The 23255-nt window shown below is 31.0% G+C and overlaps 1 protein-coding gene across 3 annotated transcripts in view; it reads right to left on the bottom strand.

Annotated features, from left to right (window-relative positions):
* Positions 1-22321, bottom strand: part of LOC124530117 (homeobox protein unc-4-like) — a 35625-nt gene extending 13304 nt beyond the window's left edge. For all 3 annotated transcript variants that reach the window (XM_047104117.1, XM_047104118.1, XM_047104119.1), the window contains exon 1: positions 21901-22321. In XM_047104117.1, coding sequence (XP_046960073.1) covers positions 21901-22114 — 214 coding nt within the window. In that variant the 5' untranslated portion in view covers positions 22115-22321. The remainder of the gene's footprint in view (positions 1-21900) is intronic.
* Between the last annotated feature and the right edge of the window lie 934 nt (positions 22322-23255).

The following is a 23255-nucleotide window of genomic DNA, read 5'->3' as shown; positions in this document are numbered from 1 at the left end:
GAGAAAAACTAATTTACGTGAGTGTGAAAGAGACGGTGATAGCTTTCTAATGAGCGGAGTGAACGAGATGACTACGCTTATTGTATTAAAACAAACGACCGCCTTGGGCCCAGAGAGAACAGTTTTGGCGCGCTTTAATTTAGTCTGCCTCAATGTTTTAATGTCACTGGGGAGGAGGGAGGGGGGGGACTCACTAAGTATCTATTTGAGGGTTGTATAACGCGGTTAATAAATTCGTACAGTTAATAATTCTACTTTGTTTGTTGTTTCTGTATAAATAATGGCAGAGATAGGGATTCGTTTGGACATATCTTTAATACGTAATTGTTCTCTCTATATAACTAAGTAGATGTTAAATTCATTAAACATATATAACAAAAAATATTAAATTTAAAGTATAGTTAATAGAAATTACAGATATTTTTTCAGGCAAGTTGTAATAACCGGTATATTGACACTTAGAAATATTAGCCACTATTAACCTTCATCAATGATGCGCTACCTTGTAAACTAAGATATTAGGTGTCTTGTGTATGTAGTCTGTACACTGGCTCACTCACGCATCGAATTATACTGTTTGGAGGTACTGTATGTTTGGAGGTACAATATATATACCTGTTGACTTCCAAGCAGGATACATTAATTTAAATAATTGTATTTAATTAACATGACTTTGTATTTTTTAAATGTTAAAAAAGAGTAGCTACTGAGTTTCTTGCCGGTTCTTCTCGGTAGAATCTACTTTCCGAACCGGTGGTAGCATCACTTAATTGTAAAATGACGATTCATATGTGCTTATAAAAGCCTACTTGAATAAAGTTTATTTTGATTTTGATTTTGATATATGACGAATGGATACCTATTCAGACGGGTACAGTCTTACCACCAAGTAAATATCATAAAATACGTAATTAAAACACTAATTCCTATCAGAAAACAATATTCGTTCCGCAATAGAAAAATACTAACATCAGACAATGGTCGTAAAGATCGTATCAAGCGAATAGAAGCAATAAATTTATAACATACAATACAGAGAACGTAATTTTACCCTCGCCTAATAGAAATATGAATCTCGAATAACATCGCTTTTATTGAATAGAGACTATTCCGATCTCAGCGATAAATAAGAATATTGTTATTCCTTTAAATGTATTACGTTTTGCTTTTATTATCTGTTTTCATTCGTGTCATTCGTATTTAATTGGATAATTAATGTTCTTTAATTAAAAGGTAATAAGAACCATTCAATTTTTCTGAACCAAAATAGTCCTAATAACATGATATAATAAAAACTGCACTGAACAGCATAATGGACGCAGACTGCAATAAGGAGGTCTAAATGGGTTAGACCTCCTTTCCTTTTAAAGAGACAGTTTGAACTTCTACCACCCTTTCTATTGTTAAATACACATTAGACAGAATTTCATATATCACAGTTTTCTTCGCGATGTTTTTTTTTCATCCTTTGGTTGGTCCACCACTTACCATCAGTTGACCCAAAGTATGTAAAGTATGAATCTGATGTACCTACTGATTGATGTCTTAATTTTTTATATTGAAATTAATCTTGTTTAGAACTTAAAATCAAATTTAATTTGATTTTGTAATAATAATTACGCATATTAACATCAATATAAAACGATCGCAAAATGTATATAATTAATATTAATTAAAAAAGTACACAATAAGTGATCCCTATTAAGAAACAACAGTCGTAAAAATTAATGAATCGGATAAACGCTGATTACAATAAAATTTGAATAGGAAATAAGATAAAGTATTCAACGGAAAGTTTCCGAAATTATAATTAATGTTTCTTGGCGTGTTTAAGTGTTGTCAAATGCATTGTGAGTTAATTGGTGCTGGCGAACAATTGATAGAAGAAAGAATTCATATTTAAATAAAATGGAAAGATTTTTAATTAGAAATGAACACGATTAAAATTAAATTTAGATTAATATCAACGATTATATAATTCAAGACTTTTAATTTGCCTTATCGAAATTAGTTTTAGTTGAGTGTTAGTTTGTTATCAATGCAATGATAGGAGCCTTACAATATACTCAAAGCGGAGCGTTGACTGGTGGTGATGAGCGATGGAATGTACGGATATGGACTGGTAGAAAGTGGATGACAAGGGCCGAAGATCAGGCTCAATGGCTCGCCTTGAGGGGAGGGGGAATTTTATGTCCAGCACCGGACTAGTACAGGCTTATTATGGTGATCATGATGAGTGTAAGTGCTAATTGTTAATTGTGTACGGCGACCCATTTTACTTTACAGACTATTTTAAAAAGCCACTAAGTGGTGACCACTTAGAATCAGATGCTAATCGATACCGAAAAAAAAAAAGAAAATAATAAACGCCTCTCCATTCAATCCTTGTTCAAAGATATTTTTTTATTTCTTAGTTACCTAATTCTAATGATCTTAAATAAAATGATTAACTATTTATTTGTACTTTGCTTTTAACTTTAAATTGTTCGTCTATGATCACAAAATCGGACTGTAACCGTTATAGATCTATTTATTCACGGCGCGCCCCTTCACGTTAAATAATCGCCTTTCATTAATATTGATTGACGCTCGCGCTTGGAAGATGTCTTTGTGCGCGTGAGATGATTAACATAAGAGTAAAAACTGCAATAAAATACAAATTAGATTATATGATTACCTTTTTTTTCAAAGCCTTTTTATCGTGAAGAGGCGCGTTTTACACGTCAAGTTAATAAAAGCCTGTTTACAATTGTAGATCCATCGCAGTAACGTATTTTCCTACGGGCGTAGAAACAGCCCGAGGCCCACACGTTTCAGCGTGTGAGTGAATTTTTTTTATGTGTGAGTGCATTTTTTTTAATTATACCACATATTTGTTAATCGGTTGACCTTACTCGCCTAGGCTTTGATATTTTAGTAAACAGATACTTAATAGGAAAAATCTTAATTGGACATCCTCTACTCGGTATAATACTGTTTTAGAGTCTATCGGCTATTTCTATATTATAATTATTTAAGCAATTCGTAAGTTAGAAAAAATAAAACCGGACAAACTAACAGATTCGTATAGTAAAGTAAAAAGATTTATATAAAAAAGCTATATTTGTCTTTTGAAGATATAAACCTACACTTGTAACTTTGTGGGAGTAAAGTGAAAGAGTATTAATTATTTTTCAAAGCAAGCACCTAATAACTTATAGTGATAAAGATATCTCGCGAAATTACATCAAGTTTATAATGCTAAGGTACCTGGAATCAATTACTGATGGCGGTCTGCGCGCGCGCAACATGTACTTTTCAACATTAATGACGTATCGATGCAATGGAATTACGGGACATACATGCAAAGAAGATATTATAATATTTTAAAATTTACAGTTCAGGTTAAAACGTACATTCTTATTTAGGCAATTTAAAAAAAAAAGTAGTCCACGGACTCGCCTATAGTCCCTTAATTTCATTTCATGATATTATGTCATTATTTTGGGAATTCGACCGACTAGTCTTTGCCTATTTATCAAAATATATAAAAAAAATTAAAAAGTTGTAAAAGGATCAACTTGTTTCATTTCAATTTGCTAAAGTAACTGTGTCTATACACACATACATATGCGTATACTTATAGCTAAGCATGGGAACCGGCAATATTGATAAACGTTCTTAAATGTCATTCGAATTTAAGAACGTAACTCTTGCTAGTTTTTATCTGTGATGATGATTATGATTCACGATGTTAATCAACCGTTTCAAAGTTGCCAAGCTACGACTAAACTTTGAAGTTATTATAGAATCTAGTACGATAAATAAGCTATGTGATGTGGTTTTTTAATGTGCTTTTTTATTAATTAACTACTGATATTATCGGAACAAATTCAATTATTACGATATAAAACATTTCGTACGAAATCCTAAACATAAAACCCTTTGCTCTTTTTTGTTCTATTTTCCTTTTTTTTAATTTAATAATTACATTATTATTGAAAGAAAGAAACGTTATAATTTTTATAATAGAGATAAACAAAAAACTCTTATAAAAAAAAAAAAAACATGTCTAACCACGACAACGATCCCTTTTCCATTCGTATCAGATTCACCAACTTTATCTGTTAAATTTCAAATTTTATGATTACCACTGCTTTAAAATAAGTATACAGAGTACATTGTTAAAATGCGTTCCAAGTGATTGCATGAGCCCTCGCAGCGCATTATTAATATCGATATCGATAATGTTCACACTAATAATTGATGCGGTAGTTCGCCAACATTTTCAAGAATCGAATTAAATCGATCCAATTTTTCTCGAGTGTCGTAATTGTGTGGTTAGGTGCTCTGTGGGTTGAAGTAATTGGATAATTGCCAATCGATTGCAGGTTGTCTCGTTTGCGTTACAGATTTCCGATCATAAAGACATTATGTGTTTATTTTTTAATCGAAATATTAATCGTAGGCTGAATGATATGACGTTTTCGGAAAATTGTTTCTATTTTTTTTAATCTTTTTGTAAAGAGCTTCGGTTTTTATAGTTATTTATTGTTATTTAAAAAATGGATTAAAAAAAGACACAATTACTCTTTCTTTTCTGCAAATTATGACAATCGATTTTTTTTAAAACGACAATATTTTGTACGAGCAGATGACATTTTTTTTTTTATAAATGTCATCCGGTCGTAACATTTTTCGCCTTCTTTACGGCGATATTTGTGAAATACGAAATTGATTTATCCGCGAAAAAAAAAATATTAATAACATACGAAAAATTCGACCGCCCGAAGCAACCGAGACGGTGTCCGCCTATAATTTTGTCTCGATCCCGGGAAATTAATTTCCGAAATTACCACCAATAATAAAGTAATAATTTTAAACCTAAATACGTACCTTGCTGACTGACACGTTCGACAGGGACGGATTTAGACGTTTACAATATTTATATAGCTACACGTAAGAAAATGTTTTCTAAAATTGCTAAACTAAGAATTTTTAAAAAGGGGGTTTTATTAAAAAAATTTGTTGAAACAAATTAAATTCATGATAAAAATGAACGAACTCCTACCAGCATCAGAAAGATATTAAAAACTGTTTAAAAATTCAATTTCATGATTTGAACGACAATTTACCAAATATGAATAACAGAAGTTTAGAAAAAAGTTTTTCAATTTAATTTTATCGTATCGATAATAAAATGAATTTATTTTATAAATACGATTTTCCAAGAAAAATCCACAAAATTTCTCATTAATTTAATTTTTAATGTTATTTAAAAATTGTTTGTATGTAAATTCATTCGTCCTTTAGATGTAATTTCGTCCCTGTGAAGAGAAATGAAGACATCAGGTGAAGCGATGCTTAAAAAATCGATGTTCTGCGAACAGCGGTAACTGTAATGCTTAATTGAAATCGGCTAAAAATATATTTACCGTACAATCGTTGAAAATTATTGTAATCTCGAAAAAATCTACAGCGTTTTATATCTCTGGATCAATTAAATTTAAGTATAATTCCAACTTTGTATTTAAAATTCACATATTGACAGTTTAAATTGTAGAAAGAACATACTGAAAAAAAAAAACAGTTTAACATAACATATAAAGTTCATTAGAAGTAAAAACTTTTTGCAGGAAGACCTTTTTAACTTATACATACAACTAAATTCGATTTTTAAAAATGTAAGAAATTTCTCGTCGAAAGAACGTTTTAGAGACTAATCAATGCAATTCGAATGAGAAAAATAACCATTCATAAAATAAATTTAATGCAAAATAATGACAATTATTAAATACCCCGATCTTATTTATTATAGTATCAAAAAATAATCCGATCCAAAGTATTTTTACGTAAATCCTGACGTGTAAATATTTCGATGCGTCGCTCGCGGCCTCCGGACGGTGAGATTGAAAAATGATAAATAGCACTACTATACATTACGCCGGTATTAACTATCACCGTTAAAATAAGGTGTAATAAAATTTTAATATTATATCCATACACTGATAGGTTTGAAAAATAGCCGCGGACATACAGCTAGTAATAAACCCTTGCTTGAGTTTACTTCATTATTATAAATTGCAACGAAATATTAATACGTAAATATATTTAAGTTATTTGTCAAATGCGATGCTTAAAAAGTTTAAAAAAGAAAACAGTGTATTACATACTTACATGAAGATTGTTCGAATGGTTGAGATAAAAACCATTGCCTAATCAAAAGTATCTACAAGTATAAGATGGTCTTGTTCAAAATTTTATAATAAATAATTTATATTATTTTTTATACAAATTGTATTTTCACATACATATTAAGAATAAGTATATTACAAAAAAGGTAATTTATAATATTGTAAACAGGATGACTATTGAATGCAAAGTCGTCTCAATAATTATATACACTGATTTCTATTAGTATGTCGCATTATCTATCCTTATATTATAAATGTGAAAGTAGCTCTGTCTGTTACCTCTTCACGCTTTAACCACTAAGCCGATTTATAAGGTCCCGAAGAAGGACATAGGCTACTTTTTTAATTAACCTCTCAAGGGGGTAAAATAATAGACGATCTTTCGTGTGTTGCAGAACTATAAAAATTTCGTGGGGGTAAAGTGGCGAATTCAGCTAGTTTTTTATTATACCTATATCACAAGTTACACATAAGTATTGCTTTTGACTTGAAATTGTAAGGTAACATAGAACTGCTTTCTGAGCTTAGATAGAATTTCATCGTTGAACTAGGCAATGACTATAATTACTAAAGTTTCTAATATAAATAATTTTAAATGTATACTAAGACACAGTAGTAAATAGACAGACAAAAGGTCCAGTTGATATTTGTAGATTTTAAATTTTCATTAAAGGAAACGTATTCCTTTAATGAAAAAAGTAAAAAAATACCTTTTTCGATATTAAATAATGTCATAAATCATACATAAATCCATTTATTCATCAAAAAAGGGCTATAAATAAGAAGTTCTCAATTCAACGCAATGATAAGCTACACACGGCAACAGTAGTCATGGTACAGTACATTATCTTCCTGCGAACCTCCTGGGAGCCATAACTCACTGCACTGTTTCCAATCTGTTTACTTGTGGTCGCTGGACTGTTAGGGTAGAGAATTGTTTGCTGTTTCTCTTAAAAACTTGACACAATTTACTTCTATCTAGCGTTATAATACGTGTTAAATGTGTTATAAGAAGTAAACTCTATTGTTGTTCTAAAAAAATATTAAAAATATTCATTTATTTTCGTTTTAATAACATACAAATAATTACATAACTCATATGAATTTTTTCACTGTTTTTAATAATAAGCGCAAAAGTTACTTGAAAATTATAATATTAAAACATACCAATAAGTTATATCGACTCCCTTTTAGGAGTAAAAATAAATACAGAAGGATATATCATAAAAAATATATTAGTAAATCAGTATCAGTAGAGACGCTTGCTACTTATTTATTTTCATATTTCAAAACTATTAAGTCTGTATAGCTCAGAGTCAAATAAAATTATTTTCTAAATTGAGTATCTGTTAAATAATTTGGAAATTTATTTGTATTAATTTTATTCGTACATGAATTGAACACAACTATTATTCATATTAAATTTACCTTCACGAGTGATCATAAATAGTCATGATTTTACTAATATTAGAAAATGCGAAAGTTTGTTGGATATTTAATAGTCAATTACGTCAGAACGCCTGAAAGGATCTGAATTAAATTTGCCACAGAGATAAATTATAGTCTATAGTGTAATATGTTACATTATCATGAAAAATCTTGTAAAACCAGAACCACATAAAAACCCTTCCCCTCACACAAAAACTAGTAATGCAAACCTTCGATGCAGACAAAATAAAGTACAGACTAAATAGAAAATTTAAAACTGAGGTGCTTTCGTTTGCTTGTATCACAGATTACTATGGTTAAGATTGATATCTACCGAAGTTTAACCACATAACTAAATTGATTCGCGAAATTTAGAATATAATAAAACTAAGATCATGATAATCTAACAAGGGAATAATTCAGCATCCACATGTGCAGTCGATACAAGCAAGTATAATCTGTTGTCGGCGCCGCGACTAGTGCCCTCCAGAGACTCGTCTATAACGTGTTTCCAAGCAATGTTTAATGCACTAAGGTGGAAATGAGATATGTTTTCGTGATTGGACCATTGCTTCATGAACTAATTCTCAGATAATACTGGCAACCGAGGAGCGCTTACTACATTGTTTAAAGACATACGAGAACAAAACGTTTATACTATAACTAGGCAGAATTGCCACCTTTTTTATTTAAACTAGGCAGACAGACTGGCCAATTAGCTGATTGTCGCTGAAAGATATATTATCCATTTCGTTGACAATGCACCTTAGGAATTGCCATTTTATGTCCCTTTTCCTCTGTTACAGTTACCTATTCAGTTGTCGACCGGAAACATATCAATACCAAGTTTGGCGGTAAAATATGTAATGAATTATACCTACCCAAATGGGCTGATACAAACCCAAAAACCCCAAGGAAGTACCTACTAACTCTTTTGACTACCACTTTCAAGTTCTGAAGTTCCTCATGGCAGTTTTAATAGTGATATTTTCATATCATCCCATTATACACTAAAACTTACTGGCGTGAAAGAAAAGAAGTGATCAATTTATGGATATTTTCATACGATGTGTTATAACAGATACCATTTATGCTGTGTTGTTTATACGAATATTATAAATGCGAAAATAACCCTGGCTATCTATCAGATTTTGGAATGAAATTACATACGAATTGCTTGCTTGCTGGGAAAATTCCATTTCCAACAAGAACATAGGCTCTTTTTAATGCCTAACACCTGTTTATCGGACTCTTAAAGTAAAACTGCAGGCGACAAATAGTTATTTTTATATAAAACAACGGTTTGTGAAAGTATAGTCTATTAATATTTTATTTATCAATAATCTTCACAGCGTTGGAAGCTTTGTTTATCTCGCAAACTAATCACTTTTATAATATTGATAAAATTAAAGTACTTTCAAACACGAACTGTTTTAAAGCAGCAAATATCTTGTATTGAAGGAGAGTTACAATGTTTATACTTTGATTTATTGATGGTACCATCACTGTTCTCTTGGGACTCGTCTATCAACCCCGTTGAGGTATGGTTCATGTGGAGATGAAATGGTACGATTTTCGTCGAAATACAAATATAATTGTACTATCTCTAACTGAATGTTATGGTTTGTGGTTCATATATCATGAAAGTCATCAAGAGTTGCCCTTAAAAAATTATTTTTAATATTAGGTATTTTAAATGTTATGATCATGACCAAATTGTTATGGGCAAGCGTTATTTTAGATCAAAATATTAATTACATATTACTGGCTGGCAACACATAAAATTAGTAAAAAAAATTTAAAAAGAAATTCCACCAGTATTTCATCAGTAAACTTGGTACTTTCTACCACTGTCCCGATATCCCGAGACTCAGTGAGTTAGTATTGTTAGAGGTATCTGGGTTTATGACATCTGAAATCGTAATTGTAATAGACTCAAACTCTGATATCTGGGTTAGTTATCCTCTAAGCATAACAGTCCTGTAAGCTGTTTGTCTATCTCCTAGAATACTAAAAAAAACGATTATTGTTCCGGTCTTGTCAGTCAAAGTTGACCATTGAAGTAGAAAATTGTTATAATTTTGTGTGCCACTAGAGAAAATGGAAACTTTATCGAGCACATTAAATATCGAATAGATTTATTACAGATAATCAATGATAATATAAATTACTAGTAATGCATTGTTACGATTTAACACTTCATTGAAGTGTTCGTAGCAAAGTTAATTGGTAGATTAAAACCGCTGTAGAGCGGAAAAATATTACATTTAATGTGTACACTGATTTGATGGCACTTTTCAAATGAATTTTGTATAAACATGAACGTGGATGGTTATAGAGGAAGGAGACGACCAATGAAACGATGGATGGATTGTTTGAAAGATGATATGGCTGGAAATCATGTTACTTGGGATATGACGTCAGATAGGGAAGTATGGAAGAAAAAGACATTCTGCGCCGACCCCAAGTAAATTAGAATAAGAGCAGGAGGATATATGCCAATAAAATATTTTTTTATAGATATCCTTTTTTAATCATGTTCTTAATCTTAAGCTTAACATTATTCAAGGGTGTTAGTTGGTATTAAATAAATAACAAGCAAGCCTTCGACAAGAAATATAAACGTATACAATCAACTGAGTGATTTTTACCGACTTAAGATGATACGCGATATTTATAATAACTAAATATGGCATATAATCTAATTATTACTAGTCGTCGAACGCGGGTTCGCTCGCGTTTTAGAGGCTTGGTTGTCAGGCAAAAAAAAATCCCAATGTCCTTCGTGGAGTTCAAGTGTGTTCCACACCGAATTTCATCAAAATCGGTTCATTGGTTTGGTCGTGAAAGATCGACAGACAGACAGACAGAAAGACAGAGTTACTTTCACATTTATAATATTAGTATAGATAGTTCATATCGTATATCTTATTCTACCCTTAAGTTCGACGCTTAAGTTCTGCAATGAGTTTTGAGTGCATACAGTTCTGATTAGCAACTGAAATTAGCGGGATTGTATGTGATATATTTCAATAACACTTTTTATATGCTAAATAGAATTTCTCATAAAAAATATTATCAAATATAAAGAAATCCTCTTTTCGATTTCTTTAGGAAATAATCAAAAGTTTGCTAGACAACAATGTATATTAATTAAAACCCTTCGGCTGCCCCTGCACTGCGCACTGTACCCTGTCGGCTTGCTCAAGGGCCGCATTATCATGACACCACTAGTTACAGATTTATTACACTTATTATCGCATGCCCTTTGGGACACGTTAAATAATTAAGTTCAAAGATATCGCTCGATATCGGTGTTGCTGGAGACATTATGTTACGAAATATTGACTTCATAATTTAACACCGATAGTTAGACTCGTTGTCTGATAGCGAAATGTTTGTTCAATATTAGACTACAAATAATAGCTCTTTATATTTATAGGACGATGACGACGTTTAGAAATGTTTTGTTTTTAATTTTTTGCCATAAAATAATATTTCGATTATAGGAAGGTAAAGTTGTTTATTTATATTTTGAAAATTTTGATTAGTGTAACGATGATATAAAAAATTATACGTTTCAAGTTTTTTGACAAAATTATTGTAAGTGACATTATCGTTAAATTGATCCGAACATTTTATATTTCTGAGTTAATTTTAGAGCACACAATTTTAATACTTTTTTAGAATGCCTAATTTCTAACATCTAAACTTTATTTCACCTTGTTTATGGTACATTTAAGTCAAAAAGTGACCAAGCCCCTAATGCTCCTCAGACCCCGACGTACTTAAACATTGCACGCATCGGGCGTGACGTACGGGTTAATTTTATGCTACATTAATAAAGGAGGGTTGGAGCCACTTTTTAATAGGGTTAGTTATGGTGCGAGGTCTCTCAGACCCTCCGCCACATTCTCAGGGTTAGCGATACATTAGGAGATCAAACGGATTATTCAGTCATGTTTGCTGGTCTGGTGTTTGTTTTGCTAATCCTGTTTATAATCGGGCGTTATGTTGAGATAGCTTATTGCTAGTCGCTTATTTAGTTCAATAAATGTGTATGTGTGACTGTTAGTACTGACTTATGTATATGATATATGAATAATCTTAATTTGAAATAGATATTATGTGTTACAAGTATATTTTTAAAATTTTTAACAGCTCTAAAAAACCTTCCTTTCCTTGAACGCAAAAAGTTCACACGTACAATATGGCTTAAAAATAAAAGAATAACTTGTATTTTTTTTTTTTTTAATATTTCCAGTCCAATTTTAATTATCCACCGTTAATAATTTAGATGAATTTACAATAGAAAAACGTAATTGATACGCGTGTTTGATTTGTAATTAGTAATAGCAAAAAATCAGAGGGTGATGTTTTTTTTCGCCCTCGAGAACGAGCTAAAAAACAATTCAGTAATAACAATTACTTATTACATTATGTGATTTAAATTCACGAAACATACGAGAGCGTAAAATTGTTATAACTTTTTTTGACTAAGCAAAAACTGTGGGTGACATTTTTTTTAAGAATCCCACGGAAAACAATGCATGCGATTAATTAGTATCGTACGACTGTTGAACGTGACAGTTACTTCTATAATTTGTTTATCCGTGAAAAAAAAAAACAAAAGAATAACAATGTAAATTGTAATAGCAGGGTTTGAGCTTTCAATAATTGACACAGTAGAAAATTTGAAAATTTTCCGTCACATTGACTTCAAACTCTTATTAAAAAAACACATATAAATAAAACATAATTAAGTTTTAAAAACATGAAACGTTTCATCTCTTATGAATACTCTTATGACTTTGAAAGTAAAATTTTAAACGATTTTTTCTTTTTTAGATTTTAAAATTACTTTTCAATGATACTGCCAAAATACTAAGCTTAACATATTTGTGTTAGTTATATAATCTATATCGCATATCGTATATTTTGAGAGAAAATCGAAATAATTTAAATTAGAAATCTTTAAGCGTCTGAGAAGTCAACATAACAGATCAATATAACGTAATGGTACCAAACCACTTCGTCAATAAGTTTGGTATCAAAGCCCTGGAGCCCAATTTCGATACTAAACCTCTAAGTACGGGACATATTGGCAACACGTCTCCCGCGACCAATCGCGAGGGTGAACGGTTTTGAACGGTACAGTGTAAATAGTAAAAAAAGCATATCGAATTAGACAAATGTGTGTTTGTAGCCACGCGACGATAGATTCGACACGGTGCATGCGAGATGCGACAATTGTATGCCCTTTAACTTTCAAAGAATCAAACTTTATAAAAAAAATTTAGACCGTTTTTTTTTATTTCTAAATAAAAACTTTTTTCTCTATTGCCATATCAGTTGGATTTCCTGTGATTTTCCGATTGTTCAAGACAAACTAAGTGCCGCTAAAAATATTTGATTACCGTAAAATAAGTTATTAATAATAAATAAGTAAATAGTCTTGTAGAAAATTTTAAATATTATGATTTTTTTTATTATTTATTAACTAATACATTATTGTATGTATTAGATCAATAAAGCTCTTTACTATTTAAATTTAAAATTTACTATATTTTTTATTGAATATTAAAACAGTTAATAGTAAAGAAATAGATACATGGTAAATGATTATTAAAAGTAATCGAATATGACACATATTTTTCATATTTACAACAAAAATTGCGTGGAATAGCCTGCACCAATAAAATTATCCAACCCTATATTATTAAAACTCAAATTATAAAAAAAAAAAAAATTTGAAACGTCAAACATTTTGACATAAAATTAGACAGACCTAAGCATATCCCTATTAATTTTCCACAACAGCTGTGTAATAAAAGTCTTCGGTTTTATTTTAGGAACCGAGGTCACTCCCCTGTTCAGGGTGTGTGAGGAAATGGCCCTTGAAATTAGCCCCCACCGGTCTCGGTTACATTTCGCGCACCTTGCCATCGCTCGACGACTTGACAAATACTTCTTATTAGACCTTATTACGAACATTTTTGGCCTTTTGTCACTTGTTCGAGGTAATGACGATGTTTTTATAACTCGGACACGGTGTAAAGTGATCCTATACTTGAAAAATAATTTATTATTACATCATCGCCTCGTTACGACTCACTGCTTACTTATGTTATTCAATTTGCTTCACTTTGACGCCTTTGAGTCTTTATTAACACCGTTGATAAAATTACGATTAATATAACAAATATGTAATTTGGACACAATCGTTTATAATCTGTCGTTAATATAATATTTCAATGATAAAATATTATTTATACAAATTTTATTTTTCTATATGTAAAAATGATATTTTTTGAAAATATAAATGAATGAATTAAATACAGCTATAATTAAGAATTAAAAGACAATATTTCACAACTTCACTAACTATTCATTGAAATACAGCTATTACATAAAATAAACACAGCAATGTGTCTTTCAAATATTGTTTTACAAGCATTTATAGATAAAAAGTATTGCATTTTAACGAGAGAGGGAGAGTGTGTGGATATTTATGCGTTGTTCCGTTCAAGTCGACTCCCCCACGAGCCTGGCCCTTTGTTGATGTGCTTTTGACTAGTTGTGATTTCTGTTTATTAGACCATTTAACTTTGTTACTTCGAGAGGAGTTTGTTTCCTTGTTGCGTGGGGGACGATTTGTTTACATTGCACAAAATTACTACGATCTTTTGAGGTTACATTTATTCTAGAGCTATTGTCAATGTGTCTATAAGTAATACGCCCTCATAAGTAATGTTAATTAACAATTATGAATAATCCCAGCGTATTTAAGTATAGCATATGATAACTGTTGTAGTCGGACTATAGTGCAAGTATTTACCTATTATATTTATAAAAATATTAATTTATTCGTTATTATTTTACCTCTAGAAATTATGTAATTGAGATTTTCCTCTCAAACGATTCTGTCTATGGCGGTCATACTCAAAGGAGACTAATCAAATATAAAGAGAATGTACTTGTAATTCGGCAGGATTATTGGCGAAGCGTAGCCTCTTTGAGACCTATAACAAAACAGAACCCTGCCCAAAAGGGTGGGACATAAGTAAGAGTTCTGGAGTAATATCAATGAAAAATAGTTCTTTCCAAAGCAAAGGAGATCAACTTCTAAACTCCAGGCTAACAGACTGACTGATCCTAATAGCTGTATTTTTTCCTAGCCGATTTAATCCTTTCTTGATCTGCAGCCTTATAAATATAAACATATACAGTTAATTAAACTTAGAGTTACAATAGAAATCGTAAAGATTTCTTGCTCGTGAAATAACTCACAAACAATTTATATTTCCTTAACCCCAAAAAAATAGTTTCTGTGAAGTTCTTATTAAGATGTCAGTTGTGATACTTTAGGTGCGTATTTCGAAAGGCGGCAATTATAAAGTTTAGAGTGATGGCTTGATTGGCCAAACTTTTTTCTTTTCACCGCTCGCCTGACGAAGAACGAAATTGATTCGACCTGCTCTAAATGACAGAACGTTCCCAGTAGGCCCGTTGTCTTGAGGCCATTGATAAAAAACACATAATCGACTGTGTATAAAATTCTTTTGCAATTTACTGTAACCAGTTTTCTTAAATTCAATTTTTTATAATGCTTCATATATATTTCATTTATACAAATGTGATTATTTACGTTTAAAACGTAAATTCGAATAACGAAATATGGTCTTTTGTTGCATTATATAAAAATAAGATATTTCATGACGAGAAGGTGATGTTTTCATGTCACCGTATGCGCTCAAGTAGGCATAAAAACTACATGGTGAAGTTGCTCGCTTAACTGCCAATGAAGTGACAAGTCGTTCAAAGTAGACAACTTCACACCTTACCTTTTTTAAATTGTTTATTACAATTTTGTACCAATTTGTAAGTTTTTTAGTTGTGATGAAGAAAAGAAGAAAGGAAAATTGCCATAATAGCTATGTTTTCGCGAAATTAAAAACTATTTGAAAGTCGCCGTAGTGTTAGAACGTCTTACACGCACCCTTCTATATTTTTATGTAATTGGCACCAATAAGTTACATATAAAATATTGTTCGTCATTCAAATTATCTTCTACAACTGTTTAATACCGACGAATCAATCAATAATAAGCAAATTAGCTGCTAGGACATTTCTTGTTATATGAGGGGTCATTAACACTATAACTTCGCGCTAATAATAACATTAACTAAATAAGATAAATCTTATTTTATTATGACATAAAGATCATAGTTCCGTAGTCTATGTATGTCCTGCACGAGTAATGTTATGTGATAAGTAATTATTGTAATATTGTTAAACTACATTTTGTAAACATGTGAATTAATCAATAAAACATTTAATTACAACGGTATGATTAATGGCATCCTCCTTGGGTTTATTCGCTTTACCGATCACGGAAATTTATAGATCTCAATATCACTTAAAATATACTTTTTAATCATAAAACTATTTACACAAGATGTTTCGAAAACACCTTCGCTACAGTACAATCAAAGAGGTTCTATAGATATTCGGCTACATAAATCATATCGATAAAAAACATTGATATTTCTATTATATGACGATAAAAAATGAATTGTTGTCAAGACACAAAGCGGGGTGGTCATGCGTCATCCACATAACATTTAACATCCTAATTTTGTGAGTAACACCTCAGCGCTAGTGCCGACAAAAGCGTCGATAAAAATCTGGGTATCGACATCGTGGAGCGAGCGACGCGCGCGCAGCAGGCGGCCTCGCCGAACAACTAATAACTTACATTTGGATTACGCTCGTTAGCCTCTTCGCACCTTGCCAGCGTTTATTTTTTTATTAATACAAAATTTATTCAAACGCGGCCGGAGCGAGAATATTTCGGGAATAATGCCTTAATAATATTAAAACGATAACTTATGGCTAGTATAAGTAGATCGTTCGGCGGAGGTTATTTATTAGGATATTATTTTTAATCTGACTAGCTCGCTTAAAATCAACACACGGTTTAGTTAAATAGTGACATCGAAGCGTGAATAATACGGCCTTGTCAGTTGATTAGTAAATTGTTATGCATTCGACCATACGATCCGTACGAAGCGAACGTTTATTTTTTTTATAACTAATTTTGACAGCGATCACGCCTAACAATTTGCGTGTTACAACACTAGTCTATAAAATACAAATAAAAAAAAAAACAATTATAATTTTATAATATATGTATGTTGAACGTTTTTGTTTAACAACGGTGAGCTTCACGTATATAGTCAATGAAACATTTTGACTGTCAGCAATTGTCTTACATTATAATATAGCGCTCGTATCGCCTATAAAAATACTGTTGCAAGATAAATAATTACTTCACTTAATTTAAAATGTATAAGGCCAGTTTAGATTATAAGTATGAGACCCAAAGTGTAGACGGTATCCGTCTACACTTTGGGACATTCACAAAAGCTCACACACACATTCTTATTTTTATTAGTTCCTTTCAATATGAAAGTTTCTTTTTTTTTAATCTAATATAAAATGTTTTAAAAGTACATTATTTTAATTACCTGTATCATGACAGTGACAGATAATTATTATACTTTATTCAGTTACCTAATAAGTGCTTATAAGTATTTCGAGACCTAAAATCAATGAATTCAAAATTTTCTAACGCATTGTCTAACTTTGTTGCACAAATCTTTACTTATATGTGGGTGTTTTTAACAACCAAGCTTTCATATTTCACCTAAAACTCATTCATAACGAGTATAGTGTATAACTGCTTTGAAATTATATAGTATTTTACTAAGGTAAACTGCTACCTTGCAGGTTAGCCAGTCCATTGTTTACACGACACTGCTAGCATGAAACAACACATTCAATATACCGCAATTTTACTAGATTAATTAAAATAATAAAGTCCAACAGAAGAGAAACACGATTATTTAAACAGTAGTTATTTAGTTAACAAGTAACACCAGGAATTGTTACGGATTTTGGTATGTAGCTTTACAATTAGCGCCTATGATGTGAATAATTCATTATTATTTATTATGTACATACGTAATACGTGTCAATATTGTACGTTAACGAAATCTAGACTCTGTGGAATTGTCGCAAGAATGCTAGCAACATTTTTCCCTTAAATTGCAATTCTAATTATCTGAGCGAAAAATTAACAAGTGGAAGAAATAAAAGGTTTTATATGTATTAAAAATCGAATATCGTTTATATTCGATATTTAATTTCTTCTTCTTAATTTCTATTTTAAAAATAAAAACAAATTACTCGTATAGGTAGCTAAAAATAATGTTATCTCTACAAAAGCGCGCGAAATCGAAAAATTTATATTTTTTATTGCCATTTAATTTGTGAGTAAAACAAATGTATCTATCATAACTAGTGAGAATTCAAAAATAAAATAAAAGTGTGTTACAAGTCTTTCGTTAAGAATTCGGAAAAAATATATGTATTATTAATGGAATAAGTGATAAATAGGTACGTTTCAATTATGTTTGTAAAAAATCTACATTATTACCATTTTAACTGTTAAGTATTGTCATAAATATTATAAATGTACTTACTTTCTTGACATATAAATTTTATTTATAAAATAATGTTTGAATAGAAAGCATCATAACGATTATATTTTTAAGTGTCATTGGATGTAACGATTTTATTTTAGTTTTTTATTTCAACAAGCTGACTGCGGAAAGATTGTCAAGTACTTAATTAAAAATACTTTTTAAGTGACACATATAAAACTGACACATTATTTTAACATTAATCGACCCATGAAAACGATTAAAATTTTTAAAATAAATTGATAAACATACTGTGACTACAAACTACGATAGTCATTTGGTTTAATATTTTTTATAGCTGCCGTATATGTAGACTCTGGGTTAAAATATAAGACGTATAAAAGTCACATAAAATTTAATTATATACAAGCATGTAATAAAAACTAATAAGCTATTTCAATTAATGATAATAAATAAAAAAGTAAAAACATTACAGGACAATTTAGAATTCAATCAACATTTTAGGCTGTCTGATGCCATGTCTTTGCCTTATCCAAAAAACAAATATCCGATAATAATACAGATTATAGAGTAATGATAGACGCCTATAACCATCATAGGAGTGAGTCATGCTAGTTTAAAAATTGCCGAAAGCTCGCGTGACCTCGGTTCGAAGCAATATGCTTTATCCCAATTCGATTTGCAGCGTCAAAATAACACGGGGATAATTGCGTATAATTGATTGATTTATTCTATTATCCTGAACTACACAGATTGTGTTATTAAATTAGTCTTATAAAAACATTTTAAATTTAGAATGTGTGCTCTCAATTATCGATATAGGTAACAGTAAATAAAAAAAATGTGGCGCTGGCATTGCATTAACAATCTACGTTTATTAAGGATAAAAAATACATAAATTTAATAAAAAGTGTTAAAAATTAATGAGCAACAAATATGAAAAATAAGAAGACCAAAACAGCTGGTCTATAGATATTTTTGAGTTATTCAAATGAGATTATTACGTTTTTAGCAATTAAATAATTTAATTTAAAGTTCTTAAGCTTTAATTTAATATAAAAATACGTCTTTTATACTATAATAATAAAGATTTAATTTTAAAAGCATTATCTACAAGGAAGTGCACAAAATAAAAAAGTTTTTACATAAAATTTGCATAATACGTATAAATGTGAGATGTATATTAATAATTCTATATTTATTAAGCGTTTTAAATATGTGTATGGGTGTTAATATATTTTTTTAGGTTTTAATAAATTTAAATTTCAGATATGATTAAATATTGAATGTAAAATTTCAGTTTTAAATTGTATTACTTGAGCGTGTCTGAACGCATTACTTTGATGCCGTGCCTGAATGTATACAGATTTTATAAAGTGGAGAAATAATTCAAAATAAGACTCTATATGTGTACGTACATATTTTATTTTGTCGGTGACTCTTACTAACAAATTTTATTATGTTATGAACTCCATGAATACTTACATATGATTATAGTACCTATATAGGTACGGTTTTATTTGCTTATTTTTTTAACCCTTGCCTTAGTTGAAAGATTGTTTTTTTTTATAGTAGTGTTCCGTTTTATCAATTCATGATCATGATAATATTCCACGGCGAAATGTATAATAGAGATAATATATTAAGGAATAAAAAGACTTAAGTCCTGCACCAAACCAATGTAAATGATAGATAGATAAATTATTTATTTATTTACTTCTATTTAAATGTTTTATTGAACACCATGTATATATAAATATATATATGGGACAAAAGGCGGACTTAATGCCAGAAGGCATTCTCTGCCAGTCAACCTTTAGGCTAATCAGAACAGTAAAAGAATTGTGTTTAGTGTTTAGGAATTCTACAATTTATTTTTTCAAAAAAGCTCTTATAAATCTTTATATTTAAATCGGTTAGTTGAGATGGCCCAGTGGTTAGAACGCGTGCATCTTAACCGATGGTTGCGGGTTCAAACCCAGGCAAGCACCGCTGTTTCATGTGCTTAATTTGTCTTTATAATTCATCTCGTACTCAGCGGTGAAGGAAAACATCATGAGGAAACCTGCATGTGACAAATTTCATTGAAATTCTGCCACATGTGCATTCCACCAACCCGCATTGGAACAGCATGTTGGAATATGTTCCAAAAAAACCTTCTCCTCAAAGGGAGAGGAGGCCTTTAGCCCAGCAGTGGGAATTTACAGGCTGTTGTTGTTGTTGTTGTTGTGTTATTTAAATCGGTAACCGCCCCAATTTACATAACGTTTACTAAAATCAAAATGAATTACTCAAATTCTATATACAAATATACAAATTTCAAGGACACACAATACAAGTGAAATTAATGAAGTTGTGTTAGAATTTTACGTTTGTTAACAAATAATAAACATAAGTTACTCACAAGCAAGATATAACAATATTATTGTCCTCATTAACGCACGAGACGCATCGACGACAAATGTCTAGGAACAAATCGTGTACGAAGACTCTATCATATACATCGATTGCCTAAGACATTTGAATAGTTGAGAGTCAAACTTGCGCCGCCTTGTGTATAAATAGAGTTCAATAAATCAATCAGTTTAGTTTTTCATATTAAACTACCGTTTATAGATCATTTGAAGCAGCTTGTTCTTTTAACGAGATGAATTGCAAATCAATTCATCACAAGAAATATATACACAGGTTGAAATTGAACGTGACCTTAACTAACGATTCACTTTTTGAATTTCGAATTCAGTTATTCGATTCTTTAAAAAATAAAAATGAATAAATTAAAAAGTATTTATTTTAAAGAGTCTAACACAAGTATTTAAATTGTTATTATCAATTTACTTGCATTAAAATGTCTCATTGGCAAGAAAGAGACAACAACAATTTTAAATTTAGAATTTAATAAACATATTGAATTAATAGTGGAAGCCCAATAAATTTATATAATCCCTTATAAGTAATCTTAAAATAGGTTGACACTATATGAACCAATAAAGATTTAAGTAAAGATTTTTGAATATTTTAAAATTCCTTACAAACAAATCCGTACGAATAGCTAGAGTAGGTATACAAAGATTAGTATGTAGAGTATTTGTTTATAAATCGAAATGTATTTTTTTTTTTATTTAATAAAGAAAGTTCTATTTTTATTGCTTATTTATTTGAGTTTTTGTATTTCATTTGTGCTTATTGCTAATGTCAATTATCCTAAACACCGACGGTGAAGTTACACTTTTTCATCCTTCACAAATTTTATAAGCCAAACAAATACATACATGTAAGATTTGTTTTCTTATGCAATTTGATTTAAATTGTTAACATGAAATGGTGCGAATACAAATTTAATTAAATGGAAATTATTTAAATAAAAAATTGAAATTAATAGCAGTAGCATACTTTATCAAAACATGTTAATTATTTTATTTTATATTTTAATTATTAAATGGAAATACATTAGTTAGAAAGTATACTTCAATGGTAACAAAATTTAAATTATCATATGGCAAGTTGCAAAAATTTAATTATTTTTTTAAACAATATTCCTGATTAAATTGGCATCTAATTATAAAAAATGTTTTCATATTAAATATGTACAGAACAACATTTTTCTTTAAGTATTTTTTCAACGATGCTATGTTTTAATGTTTTAAATATTTTTTCGTTATTTAATAAATATTTTATCTATAACAATATACTATTTTCAATGCTTAGCTGTTATCCTTTTTTTTTAAATTAACTGCCCTTTACAATTTGACAAGTATTGAATTTGTAAGCCGTTATTCAAGTTGACTTACCTTTACTGCTTCCACCGTCCTCATTGGAGTCCTCGCTAGGCGGTCCGTGCGGCGCCCGCGCGGGCATCGGATGCGGTAGCCTCGGCCGCGCCAGGAACGGCGGCGGCACCCCAAAGAACGGCAGAAACGGCGGCCAGGCCGGTCGCGGAGCAAGGCCTGCGGCCGCCGCCGCGTACAGCTGCAGCGGCGCCGGCAACCCGCCCTCCAGCACCATGCCGCCGGTGCCACGCTCGACACTCGATATCTTGACTATCGACTACTGACAACACTACCAACCGCAAGCATTCTCAGTCATTACAATCACCACCAAATTCCAATTAGTCAAACACTATCGTTCGCTACACACTCATCACGGTTAAACGGTGTGCTCGCGCGGCTCGCTCGGCCCGGCACTGAGATGGCGCGCCCGACGCAGGGCGGAGCGTCGACCCCCCTACCCCCACCTGTGTACAAATTAATTCCCCGCCTCTTTCATATTATAGATTTATTCCTCCGACAGTACAACGTACGGCGTAGCTAAACAATATTAAACCTTATGTCTGCCGGTTACAGATGGGTATTGAATAGAGGGCCATAAATTAAGGCTTGCCATACGTGGAATTAACGATATCGGAGGAAGCGATCTTTGTCACGCCGAAATGGACTTTGCTCTCTGCGGCGTTAAGTTCATTATTGACTGTATAGTGATTATTCAGTGGATTTATAAGGCCGTCGTACGTTTATACGAGGCTGCGGGGCCGTCATAATCTTTTTTAGCCGCATGGCGCGCCGCTACAACAAGACTTATAGATAATCGGTAAGACGTTATGTTATAGATTGTTGCCGCCAACATTTACGTTTTGAAAACTCATGTTGTCTTACAGACACAACAGTTAGAATAATAGGCGATATTATTCAATGTCTATATTTATGTTTTACAAGTGAGAAAATTTGTAGTTAACTTAACATCTCTTTGGCTAATGCCTCAACTTAAAACTAATTTATATTATTTTCCAATTATATTGCGTGTAAGCAAGTTTCTGTGATAAACGTATTTATAAACATTGATAAATAATACTATTGCAATTTATTCAATGTCATTTACTTATTGTACTCATAGATGTAAGTAGTTTTTACTAATATTTATCGTACTATCCTAAGCATAAGCTTAATGCGATACATGCAATTAGTGAGGTAATTTTAAGAATTCATCCATATCTAATGTGACAGGTAATCATCAGATGTTATAACTTAAAAATAGGAGATGGAGTCGAGATATTATTGGGCGGCACAATAGATGTGTTGCGTGAAACTAGATTGCGCCGGACTTTAATGATCCACAACAATCAATCATAAGAAATTAACACGTTACAAAA

This window comes from Vanessa cardui, chromosome 5, assembly GCF_905220365.1.
Source record: "Vanessa cardui chromosome 5, ilVanCard2.1, whole genome shotgun sequence".
NCBI classification, from domain to species: Eukaryota; Metazoa; Arthropoda; class Insecta; order Lepidoptera; family Nymphalidae; genus Vanessa; species Vanessa cardui.
This window is presented reverse-complemented; position numbering and strand designations above follow the sequence as displayed.